The 12,268-nt window shown below is 52.5% G+C and overlaps 4 protein-coding genes across 4 annotated transcripts; 1 reads left to right on the top strand and 3 right to left on the bottom strand.

Annotated features, from left to right (window-relative positions):
- Positions 1–1,452: 1,452 nt before the first annotated feature.
- On the bottom strand, positions 1,453–4,091 carry POX_e07029 (Protein transport protein sec23; the record flags this gene model as incomplete). The annotated part of the gene is made up of 5 exons (XM_050115840.1): positions 1,453–1,477; positions 1,531–3,368; positions 3,437–3,731; positions 3,796–3,926; positions 3,999–4,091. The coding sequence occupies 5 exons, from the start codon at positions 4,089–4,091 to the stop codon at positions 1,453–1,455; spliced, it is 2,382 nt and encodes a 793-aa protein (XP_049968300.1).
- Positions 4,092–4,819: 728 nt separating this feature from the next.
- On the bottom strand, positions 4,820–6,457 carry POX_e07028 (putative DNA primase large subunit; the record flags this gene model as incomplete). The annotated part of the gene is made up of 3 exons (XM_050115839.1): positions 4,820–5,587; positions 5,654–6,204; positions 6,268–6,457. 3 exons carry the CDS (start codon positions 6,455–6,457, stop codon positions 4,820–4,822), a joined length of 1,509 nt encoding a protein of 502 aa, XP_049968299.1.
- A 1,019-nt stretch (positions 6,458–7,476) lies between these two features.
- POX_e07027 (GTP:AMP phosphotransferase AK3) lies at positions 7,477–8,353 on the top strand (the record flags this gene model as incomplete). Its single annotated transcript, XM_050115838.1, has 2 exons — positions 7,477–7,648; positions 7,728–8,353. 2 exons carry the CDS (start codon positions 7,477–7,479, stop codon positions 8,351–8,353), a joined length of 798 nt encoding a protein of 265 aa, XP_049968298.1.
- A 792-nt stretch (positions 8,354–9,145) lies between these two features.
- On the bottom strand, positions 9,146–11,882 carry POX_e07026 (putative endonuclease lcl3; the record flags this gene model as incomplete). Its single annotated transcript, XM_050115837.1, has 6 exons — positions 9,146–9,601; positions 9,680–10,283; positions 10,664–10,783; positions 10,847–11,084; positions 11,149–11,693; positions 11,779–11,882. 6 exons carry the CDS (start codon positions 11,880–11,882, stop codon positions 9,146–9,148), a joined length of 2,067 nt encoding a protein of 688 aa, XP_049968297.1.
- Between the last annotated feature and the right edge of the window lie 386 nt (positions 11,883–12,268).

The raw sequence follows: 12,268 nt of genomic DNA, 5'->3' as shown, positions 1-12,268 counted from the left end.
GGCGAGTGCGAAAGGTAGTCAATCTGCCTTGGGTTGTCGAAGGGGTGGATGAAGGAAGAAAAGAAGGAATTGCCTTGCGCAGCTCCGACAAAAGTTGTCCTGAGACGCTGGGGGGCTCCACTTGAACGGCTAGTGTAAGCGAGTGGACCAATTGAGCGGATGAGGGCTGCACCCTAGTCACGTGGTATTGGAACACTCAATCGATAGGGTCTGGTCCAGCCCGGACCAAGATCCCTCTGATTCGTCCAGGCTATTCTTGTGCTCGCCTCCAGGTCCCGCTTTGAACAACCTCAACGCTCTTTTGATACATCTAATTCGGGTCATACCTCGGTGGTTACGTACTGCCTCTACAGATGGCCTCACTTGAGATAAGCCGGACTCATCGATTGAGCCCTATGGAAGGCATGGCAGTCGCCAATCCCCGTTAGAAAGTCCAAGGCACTCTTTCACAGTAGTTTGGTTTTGAACCTGGTTCATCAGATATATACTTCCAGCCTTCCGCATGGATAGAGTCACTTAGGTAGTTCACCAAGATGGATACCTACCTATACGCGCAGACCAGCTGTAGCTCCCATCCATATAAGTAAGTCTACCTAGCGAGATCAAATTACAACCTAGTAGGTATCTCTGATGTCAGAGTTGCCGGGCAGTTCATTCTATAGATGTATTGTCTGCGGTAGGCTTGTCTACCAATGTTACTTGAGGAGTACGAATAGCGGATTGGAGCCAGTGAAGTCGATAAAACCATGGAGAGGGACACCCCGGCCCCTCCTGCTGCCGCCACTGTAAGGGCAAGAGATGGGGTGGGTCTTTAAACACGCGACTTCTGAGGTGTCGACTTATAGCAGAGCTTGCGTGGCGGGATTGGGAGGATGCTCAGACTCGGTCTAGGCAGCACTCACATGATTGACGCGTTCCAAGCCGGAGACCTTTGAAATGATAGCCTCCCCAATAGCACTCGGACTTCAGCTGCTCTGTGTGCCTCTTGTCAGCGCGGAGTAGTGCTGGTGTCGGGCTGTTAGGTGCTACGGCATCGCCTTGTTGTTTGTGATTGGGACCAGAATCAGGAAGATCTCCCGAAAGGAGGGTGTAGTTGATTCGCTGTAAGAAGAACGGTTTCCATGGCTCGTTGATCACAGGTCCCATCCGGACGACTGATGCTGGACACTGAAGCGCAGACTCGGGCTAGTTAATTTGGGCAATGAGACCAGGATTGCCTTGTTCCCCTTTGAATAGGCACATATATATGCTTGGTTTTTGCTACAGCCGTTACATACTTGACTCACACGTACAAGGCCCAGGGTTCTTGACATAATTCATTCATCTACGCGGGACTTCAATGAAAGGGAAAAGAAAAAAGAGCTAAATCACCGCTAAAGATACACATGACCCGAGCGGGTCGATGTCGGACCGCCCATTACTTCACTTGGCTCATCATGTCCATCACCTAACCTAGCTCGTGCCAGATACAGCAAGCCTATTGAAAGAATTAGCAAATGATCGCAACCAACGCAGATGAATTGAACTCACTTCATGAGGTGATCCATGAATGTCTGCAAAGAGACATCGTCAGTGAAGATGGTTTGCGAGGACACGCCGCCTCCGTAACCACCACTAGTGTGCGTGGTGGAAGGATTGAGCTTAGATAGAAGGAAACGGGCCTGTGAGCCACCGGCGTCGCAGACAATGAAACGAGGCAGTGGAAGCGATCGGCAATGAGCTCCTAAAAATTCACGGGAGTTAATCAAACCATATGCATACCGGTCAGGAATAAAGCCAGGAGAACATACCCTAGCATCCTCCTTAGGCTGCTCCAAGAGCGCCTTGAGGTTTTCGTAGCCCTCTTGGTCCTGGTAACCGGCCTTGCGCCACTCAGCAATGGTCTCACCGTGGAAGATGAGGATGTGGAAAAAGGTATCAAGAAGAAGAATATGTGCAGGCTGGATGGAAGCGGAATCCAAAAGAACGGGCTGACTACCCTCCACCTCGAGAGAGTATGAATCCAGGGTGGGCTGAATCATGACCAACGAGTCGCCAGCATCCTCATGGTTCAGGACATGGCGGTAGAAAGCAGTCTCATCGGGGGAATTGTTGAAGACCTGAAGGAACTGACTTCGTCGCAAGTGGAACATGAACTGCGGGTACAGAGTGAAATTCTTCTCCAGACGGAAAGAGGTTGGGTCATCCTTGCGATAATCGGCGAACCGGGAACAAAGTCGGATCAACATGCGATCCACCCAGCGAAGAACATCGGGCCCGTCATCCACCTCCGCCTTGAAGACAGCGATGCGGGCCATCAGCACAGCAGCAGCTTCCTGGTCGAAGGACTGGGCCAAAGTGGGATCCCCGGCAGGACCACTCAAAGGCCGAGCCACGGTGGTAACCCGCAGGTGGTAATGCCCTGAGGAGTGCTGGTAGTACGTCAGGAACTGCATCATACCACGCTGGGGACCAGCCTGTACTGCCGCTGGGCCACCTTGGTTCGCGATCTCGAAATAGACGCCATAACTCGAAGATGGATCGATACCGCACATCTTCCACGCACACGTGTTTCCAATTCCGCACTCGGTCTCGCCGACAGAGCTCGACTTCTTGTTAAGTGAGATGGCATGTCCAATAAGACCGGTGACCTTAAGTTCTTTGGTTGTCAGGACTTCAAGAGAGGCATTGAAGCCCATCAGCAGATTATCATTGGCATCCTTGTCAAACACCCGAATGAATGACTGCTTAAACTGAGATGCAGTGAAGCTGTCCGTGAGGAGCATGTGTCCACCGGTGTAATTGACGAGATTCTTCATTTCCAAGAGACCAACCTGATCCAGACAACCGGCGAAAATATCGACAATGTGACCATTGTTAGCGGCGCGCTTGGCGAGCGCGTCATAGAACTTGACGGCCTTCTTGTAGTACTTGATGTTATCCCGGTCGATGTCATGGTGAGAACGGATAGGCTCCTTCAGCTCGGGTGAAACAACATGACCGGGACCCTCGGTAGCTGCACCACTGAGGAAGGCCATAATACGCCCACCGGCATTTTGGAAGGAGGCTTCAAGCAATCCGACAGCAACGCTCAGGGCGACACCAGTGCAGCGGAGAGGACGCTTGTCATTCGCCACGGGCCATGGGTCGCGCTGCATTTGCTCGAGAACATTGGTGATTTGGAACTCTGCCTGCTGCACGGGCAAAAGGAATCGGGCAGCAGGTCCAAGAGGGGGTCGCACCGCCGGCTGCTGAGGAGGCATGCCTGGACGGGGGGCACCGCCTACAAGACCCAGCATTTCCTGCACTTGCTTCGCATTGTAGTCCTTGTTGCCTCGGAATACGTAAGACTTGGCGCATTCGGCATAACCGAGCTCGTGAACTTGTGTCTAGTTACAACAAATCAGCAAATGTGCGATTGCATTGATCAGGATGTGTGATGTATGACGATGCCTACCATGGTGCCGTAAGTGATCAAACCGACGAGAGCATTCGGCGGCAACAGAGACAAACTCATGACGAGCGAGTCGCGAACTGCCTGTAGACTGTCCTCCTCCTGGCAAGTATCGACAACGAAGAGGAAGATTGGGGGAGCCGGAGCCGGGCGGGCCAATTGGTACTCGATCGTTGTGCTCGTGGGGTGAAGCTCTGGTGGTATCGTTTGCTCGGTAATGTCCTTATAGTGAGGCGGCAGAGGGTTGCGCATCAGACAGAAGGGACAAATCCATACTCTCGCGCGGATGTCAACGGTCCTAGGCGGGGGTATTAGTTGATCGCAAAGGTCCGGGGAACACCCTTCAATGTGCAGGAACATACGCAAAGGGATTAAGCACGGCCCGGCAGGGTTGTTTGCAGGTGACGGGCTCATATTGCAGGATCGGAGTATCGGGCTTCTCCTTCAGCGGGGTGTATATGGCACCGATAGGGACGACCAGTCGAGAAGCTTCCTGTAGCTATGTTTAGAGGATGATGCGACGTGGGGACTAGAGAGAAGGATAGCCCAAGTCCAGGCCACGCACCATGCGAGAGCTTGGAAAAGTGTTCCAGCTGAGTCTGAGGCCATCACGGTCCTCCACATCACTCCATTGATCCTTCAGCGCTTCGTAATCCATTGCGTCGTTTGATTCCTTAGACTCGGGCCAATGTTGACAAAGGAGAAGGAGGGGTGTACGGGCGGAGCAAGTTGAGCTACGCCGAGTTGAGTCACAAAGGCTCCTCGGTAGATTATTGAATTATCAGATGACTGGTGTCGGGACTTGTTCTCCAAAGGATAACCCGATCCCAGTGAGAATGAAGGTCCAGGTCAACTGGGAGGGAATGGCGGAGATCAAGATAAAGGGATATGGTGAATGAGGGCATTGGGTTAGATCAACTAAGGCCAGGTTGCAGCACTAATGGTCTTCCGCGTCCGCCGGACTCCAAGATTCTTAAATTGTCGGCGAAGTTCCACATTTTCTTTCCTTTCCTCATGTTTTATTCACGCCGACAAAATATCACATTACTGTCGACAGCTTCCATCATACCATGATGATGTCTGTTTTCGCGTCGAGCGCAGAGCGATTTGACCCGTTGCTGGGCACCTGATTTTGAAAGGTCGTTCCGATCCTTTCGGATTTATTGGGAATCAGCTGTGGTCACAGACCTTGTCTAGCTTCGAGAAAGAATTGAAAATTTTCATCTGTATTATGTGCACCCTACGCGTAGATCCTACCACGATCGCACTAAGCTCGATACATCTTAAAAATTTATACTGCACAATGTATTTGAAAATGTTACGTGATGGTCCAGCCGACATAACTTCCAATGAGGAAAAAGAAGAGGGTGAAAAACATATCGAGAATTAAGCCTCCCCACGAGGCGGAGCTTTGGCCAATGACTTGAGCAAGTAGCTGCGCTTGAAGTAGGTGTTGGGATGAACAATAGTGTCCAGGTCTGCCTGACTCCATGTGCCATCCTCCTTCACTTTCTTGATCTCAGTCTTGTGACTCCATTCGAAAACCCTGTTGCACGCGATATGATATCGTTGCTTGCCGACGTCCTCGCGAACGCCGCGAAGGACCTCCTTGTCATTGACACCAGTCCCTTGGAGCAGTCCGATCAGATTGTCGACTGAGAAATGCCGGTAGGGACATCCGTGTGCTTGACCCACTCCCACGTTGTTATCACCGAGAATCTTCTGGCATGAGTAGGGAGGATATCCACGACCACGACGGTTCACGTCTCCGCCAACATCACCGTAAGCGTGACGAATGTTGTACTTGTACTGAGAGTTGAACTCGTCGTCTGTCTTGCCCTTGAAGGATTGCCGCCAGAATAGGATACACTCCTCCAGTGAAAGACCGATGCCTTTCAAGAAGAGGGTGTACTGTAGTCGCCCGAAATGCTTCAAGTGGTTGTTTTTGCGCAGATTCATGTGGAGATTGCGCATACACAGAGGGAAATGCTGAGAGAGGGAATCGATGGAGCTGGCAGTGATTGCTGTGCCGTCGACGTGACCTTCAGCTTCGGAGTACACTGATTCTGCACTACCGAAATTCTTGGAGAGGTGGTTGAGTATGGGGGTGAGACGATCGTCTTCGTCCAATCGAGGAAGAGCTCGGCTCGTGAGCTATTCAATTATTAGCGAGCGAACAGCCAACGGCCCCAGCCTGAAGACGAAGAAGTCTGAATATACCTCTAATGAGCGCTCCAGACGAGCAGTGAATTCGGCCACGATCATGCTCAGCTGTTCTCTGCCGGGCACATAGGCTTTGCCTCGCCTCATGAACACAGACCGTCGCTCGACGAGCTCTGCAACCTTCTCCCAGTCGACCTTATACCAAGTCTCCTCATCGACACGGCGTAGACCTGGAGTCGCCCCGACCAGATGCTCAGCAACCTGATTGCGCTCATCCTCACTCACAGGCTCCCAATCCAGGTTCAGACTCTCAATGAACGCACGCCGCTCGCGAGAGTCGTCCTTCTGAAACCTGAACCGGAAAAGCATCGTCTCCGCACGCGCAAATCGACGACGAAGGTCCTCCGTCGCGGAGAAAGCGAGCCGGAGGATGAAGTGTGAGTAGTGATCCTTTTGGCGTTCATTCTTCAGACGAGGATCTGCCGCACCGTTCGGGGACGCGGTGTTGGACGATAATGGAAGAAACTTTTGGAGGAGAGGTGTGATGTGAGCTTCGGTCTCCGCAGGAGACTTGTTGCGGTAAGAGCATGCTTCGATCTCGGCCAGGACTGTCCACAATCAGCACCTGATGAAGCAATCGAGCCTGCATGGACATTTTACGAGTCACCTACCCTTCAGGCGATCGATCGCCCATTGCTCGAATTGTTCAAGGGTAATTTCCGCAGTAGGTGGTGTATCGTACAAATTCAAACGATGCGGGTAGTCTTGCTGCTTGTAGGTTGGTGTCGCAAACTGTCTTTTCTTGTGATCAATTGTAGCGCGACGCTTTGGATCGATACGGTGCGCATCTTGTCGAATCATGATGCCGATGCTATGATATGAAACCCTTGATTGTACCTCAACGTCGCCCGGTTATGGTCGAGGGTGACACCCGTAGCAGTGATCACCAAATCGAGGATTAATTGATGGCCAACGCGTCGCGTGCGCGCGCCCGGCTCAGATCACGTGAAACGCGATCGGCGACCACCCACTTGGGGCCTGGTGGCCTGAACTCAAAGCCTGGTCATGGCATGACGACCTGGTTCCCCAATCCTTGGAGCGAATCGCGCGATGGGCGCATGTACCCGGCATCAACTGCATACTGTTATGCTCCTCAAACGTCCTCGGTCCTCCACACGGTCTGTGCTGTGAATGCCGTTAAGCCCTTCTCGACAGACTATTTTCACGTGACGGTCGGCGAGAACCATGACCTTCTGCCGATAATCGCCGAAGGAGGGACTTGTCATTGGGGATATCGAGTACCGTATATTTCCATAACAATACAGTAGCCCCTTGCACGGTGAAATTGTAGCTCTCAGGAGTCAGCATACTCCGTGATATGTTGAGGCCCACAGTTATCGAATTCGTCACTATCCTCCACTCTACGCAGTACTTATCGTCCTCCCGCAATTTTCGCCGGAGCTCTCTCACCGGGGACCGAAGAAAGCACCCGCAATTCCCACCCCCCACAAAATCGGGAATTGAGCCTGAACCTATGAATAAGTACCGGGTTGATCAGGGCAGGTATACGTAGAAGTCGAAATCGCCTATCACTCCGACTCGAGTCCGGCAATCATTGTCAAGACTTTCTCCACGTCTCTCCCGTCAACCACTCTGTACATCTGCCTTTGAGCGCACGTCGACTTTGGCGCTCTGCCCGCAATTGATTCTTCTTTTTTTTTTTCTTTTGGCCTCGGCCCTGTCGCCTGTCCGGGTCCACCAAACCATTCCAGGAACTGCCGTCGGAGATAATTTCTGAGACCGAGGCTGGGTCACTCCAGGTACACGATCGAACGTCGCGACAACCACTTGTCACTCCCACACATACATCCTCAAGTAAAATGTCACAAACCACCAGGCAGCTCAAAAAGGCTGCACGGATCATTCTGGTCGGTGCGCCGGGAGTAGGGAAGGGAACACAATCCGAGCGACTGCTGGCTCGGTTTCCCCAACTCGCCTCAATTAGCTCCGGAGACCTTCTTCGCGAGAACGTGCGTCGCAAGACACCGCTCGGTGAGTTTGGGAACTTCCCGGGGGCTGGCGCGGCTTGGATAACTCGGGGGATTGATCGTATTGCTAACGCCTGCTCTAGGCCTCGAAGCGGAAGCCACAATGCAATCCGGCAATCTCGTCCCCGACTCGATGATTCTCAGTCTCATCTCCTCCGAACTCAAATCCAAGGGCTGGCTCCCTCCTTCGTCTCCTTCATCCTCCCCCTCTTCATCGTCATCATCATCGTCATCGTCTTCCCCTTCCAATGAGTCGGCGGACTCTTCTTCCGCTCCTTCAACCCCCTCATCTACTCTGTGCCCGACAGCTTCCTTCATCCTCGACGGCTTCCCTCGAACCGCAAGCCAAGCAAACAGCTTGGATGCCCTTGTTCCGGTGAACTTTGTGGTCAATCTCGTCACTCCACCGTCTGTCATACTGTCTCGAATCGCGTCTCGCTGGGTCCATGAGCCCTCAGGTCGGGTGTACAACACTGACTTCCATGCACCCAAGGTGGCCGGCAGGGACGATGTGACCGGAGAGCCGCTGACACAGAGAGAGGATGATTCCATTGACACATGGAAACAGCGGCTGCGCAAGTTCGAGGAGACAAGTCGGGCTTTGCTTGAGCACTATGAGCGCCGTGGCTGTCTCTGGCGTGTCGAAGGGAATTCCAGTGACGAAATTTCGCCGAAACTTTTTGCCGAGATTGAGCGTAGATTCTGCTGAGCTGCCGAAAAGATGCTCAAGGAGCAGTGAATCAAGCTGGCAACTAGCCGCACATCTCGGATCCAGTGGCTGAATGACCCTTGGTTCCACGTGCGCGTGTCTATAGCGCACGCAAGTGACTGGCCTCGATTCAAGCTCGATCGAAGAGCTACCGAGCTGAGTGCAGAGGAATGAGGAATTCTGCACGGCGCATCCTCCGGCCACTGCTCGGGGTCACAGAGGGCTACCAGAACCAGACCACCGAGCCTCTTGTATATACGGAATCTCTAATTTCCGGAACGGGTGTTGGCCCTTTTCTCGGAGATTCGTCTTTTCGGGAGAGGCATTTGTGGTAGTGCAATTCATATGAGCATGCTTGTGAAGAATCTATGCTCATGTTGATGGCGATGTAAAGTCAGAGCTGTGACACAGGCACATCTATCAGAATGCTCAATGTATTTGGTTTGCTGGACGTTCTTCCATCATTCTTGGTAGTACCCGAATCCTTTTTTTGCATCTCGGGCCTTTTAACATGTCGCAAGCGGTGATTGAGGCCCGTGTCTCATGGGTTCGCAATCCCTAATTTCTGCTGTTCTTCTCATTCGAAACATCAAAGGTTTCGATACTGCTTCATGTATATATGCCTGACCTAGTAAATTTCTCAGGCCAAGCAGACTGGCCCAAGTATGAACGGCTTGACATTCCCGAGTGCATCTCATGACAATAAGGTTGAGATTAAACTTCATAATATCATAGTATGCGTATCAAAGCACAGGTCCCCAAGGTACCAGGTGCCTGACTCTATCTGCGCTCTCAAGTAGGTTTTCCACCAGCGTCAGATGGCTCACCCATCCCCATCCGCTTCTTGTACTCTCGAGGACTCTCCCAATTCGACCCTATATGACGATAGTCCTTCCAGAGACCCTTGGACCGTGCCTTTGCCCACCATTCCGCACGGCGATATTTCTGCTCCAACTTCTCGCCTCCAAACTCGGCGCCGACTTTTGCTTCGTATATCGTGGCCAGTCCACGCTTCAGCATTTCATATGAGACATCCCGCTGGCGGAAAGGTGGGAAATCAAAAGCCCGTCGCACATGGACACTCGCCACCACGCGACTGTACTGATCCTGGCGATAGACGGAAGCTCGCACACGTCGGCCCTGGAGGTATGAAGTGAGCCACTGGTGGGCTTCACGCGCAAAGGGTTGCTCGGGTCGGCCGAAATGCGCCAGCTCGGGGGCATCGATACCCGCTAACCGAATGTGAATCTAGTCATTTCCGAATGGTTTTTTAGAGATTTTTGAAGGAAACGAGAGAAATTGTGGGAGTTGGAAGAAGATACGAACAGTGTTGTCTCTCAATTCCTTCTTACTGGTGGGTATCCTCTTCCACGGTAGCCAGCCCCATCCAGCGAGGCGCCCTCCGGGAGTGTGAAATATGCGGAAATTATCACCGTCGCCTACACTGGTGACTTTGCCAAAAATGGACCGACGACGCAGAAATGACGGTGAGATGCTAGGCGCATCAGGAATGCGTCGCAAGTACTTGCGGTGAAAGCGCACCGCAAGTAAGATTCCGCTGGTCAGAAGGAGACTTGAGATGATTGTCCTGGACTCTGTAAAGGCCGTCCAGTCCAAGGGCGAGCCGGCATTGTTTGTTGCGGATGTGGGGTCGGATGACGCGCTTGAGATGCTCGAGATCCTCGAGACGATGCTGTCTCGATCGGGCTTGCTGTCGCTATTGGATTCGGAACTCCATGGTGGCCATCGCATGTCTGCCCATAGACCTGCTGGTCGGCAGAATGGCGAAGAGAGACGGGTGAGAAGGGTCGAGGTTAAGCCAAGCTTAGGTGGTGGAAACGAAGCAGAGAGCTCCAAACATAGCACCGTGCTTGATCGGTGGCTGGCAGCCGCGGATACGTGCAGTCCAGGCTGACCCACTCCAAACCAACTGGAATTTTGAGCAGACCACTCCTTCAGCCACATCTATGACAACATGTATATCATTGCGCCTGGCAATATGTTTGATCCTCTACAAAAAAAAAGCTGGGCCATTGTTACTTGCTCCAAGTAGAATTGATAACTATTTACAAATCTATTCCAATTTCCCTACGGGCCGAGATGAAAGTATATGTTTCTATTGAATCACACAACGAAGGCCCCCCATCCTATTCACTATCCACTTGTGTCTAGTCATTTTGATCCCTGAGGCAGACAAATGAAAGACCCCAGAGCCCTTCAAGTCCGCGACCCATGGCTTACCACGAGTATTGCGACAGAGAAAGTATGCCGAATATAGAAAAAGTCGTCACTGGGATGGTATCGCCCTACTTGAGAGTCGCCGGCATGCTGGTTTTCGCCTTGGCCGCCGCGGTGTCAATTGCCTTTTGCAGCTTCTCTTTCCTGATTCGCTGGAGATAGGCAAACAAAAGAACAAAGAGAAGCTCCATTCTGTGAGAGAATTAGATCGCAGTGCCACCATGAAGGTCCAAACTCCACATATCTTGTACGTACCTCTCCTTGGTCATCATCAGGAGACCTTGAACCAGCAGACCCTTCAAGATTTGGGGACCAATACCCTTGAAGAGGGAAAGAACACCTTCATGCTCAATAATGTATCGCATCACTTCCCCGAAAGACTTGAAAGGCTTGCCTTGGCGGGCTGCTGGAGGGCGAGACTGCAGACCAACCTTGGCAACAATCAGAGGCTGAGTCGCAATGGTTGCCAGGGCCTTGGACATGGCACCGAGAACTGCCAATCGGTATGAGTCACTTGTCATGTATAGACTAATTCTTCGCATCTGATGGGCACTCACTGAAAGCCTCCCATGGCTTCAAGTTATTCTTGCCGGGGAAAATGACCTCCTTCAGGCGCTGATAGGCACCATACGTGATCGCAGGGTTCACAACCAAAATGAGACTGGCCTTGAGGCCGCGCCAGAGGCCGGACCAGCCGTCCTCACTATCGACAACTTCCCGACCGGTCTCGATTAATCCCTTTCTCTCGTCTTTCGGCTGAGTTTGCTGCCGGGTGGTGATCACCGCAACGGGGATTGTGAAGACCTGTGCAACGGCTCCGGCGACCGCCCCAAGAGACAATTCAACCGCGGTTCCGGGGTTTGCGGAGCTCTTTTTTGAAGCCATATACAGGGTACGCACAACGCTGTACCAGTAAAAGTATGCAAAGTTTGTTGACGCAACTCCGAGGAGTGAGCCCGCAATCCCCGAGTACAGACCCGTGAGGCCCTCTTTCTCGACAATTTTGGTGAGAGCGTCCACGGTGCCGTCATAGTGTTCCGTGTCGGTCGGTCCGTCCGCGGTCTTCGTTTGTTTTACTTGAACCTGCAGCTTTGTCTTCACCCTTTACAAAATCGATTTTATTAGCAAACAAGCTCAGCCTGTCAATCTCCCACGGACTGGTCTGGGTTGAGTGTGGGGTCTCTTACAGATCCAGAGGGTACACCAGTGCATTTGCGAGAACGGCTCCCGTTGCGCCCGCAACGGCACTTCCCCATGGGGAGAGGCGAACAGGCTTAGATTGACCCGCCATGGCAATGAGAAATTTAGTAAAGGGCCGCTTTATATATGTTGATGATTTTGAGCGTAATGTCCGGGCAGGCGAGCATGAACGGGTGAGCGGAGCAGACCCTCGATCACAAAACGACTTTGTCTCCGAGGATGGAAGAGCGTTGAGCAGGTGGCAAGGAGTAGGCCAGACACCTCGAAAAGGGGGCGCGATAAGAACGGTTCACGGAATTATCACCAGGACATTCAAGATCGCAGTGACCGATGTCACCCGAAGGATAGGAACTCTGAGCAATGACCGAGCCTAGAAACCGGGAGGGCACAAGCGCTGGCGCGCACCTCGGCGCTGCGGTGAAGTGTCTTGAGCCGAGGTCCCTTTCGGCGCCTGCCCGCTGTGCGCTGCCCTTTGCC

This window comes from Penicillium oxalicum, chromosome V, assembly GCF_001723175.1.
Source record: "Penicillium oxalicum strain HP7-1 chromosome V, whole genome shotgun sequence".
NCBI lineage: Eukaryota > Fungi > Ascomycota > Eurotiomycetes > Eurotiales > Aspergillaceae > Penicillium > Penicillium oxalicum.
This window is presented reverse-complemented; position numbering and strand designations above follow the sequence as displayed.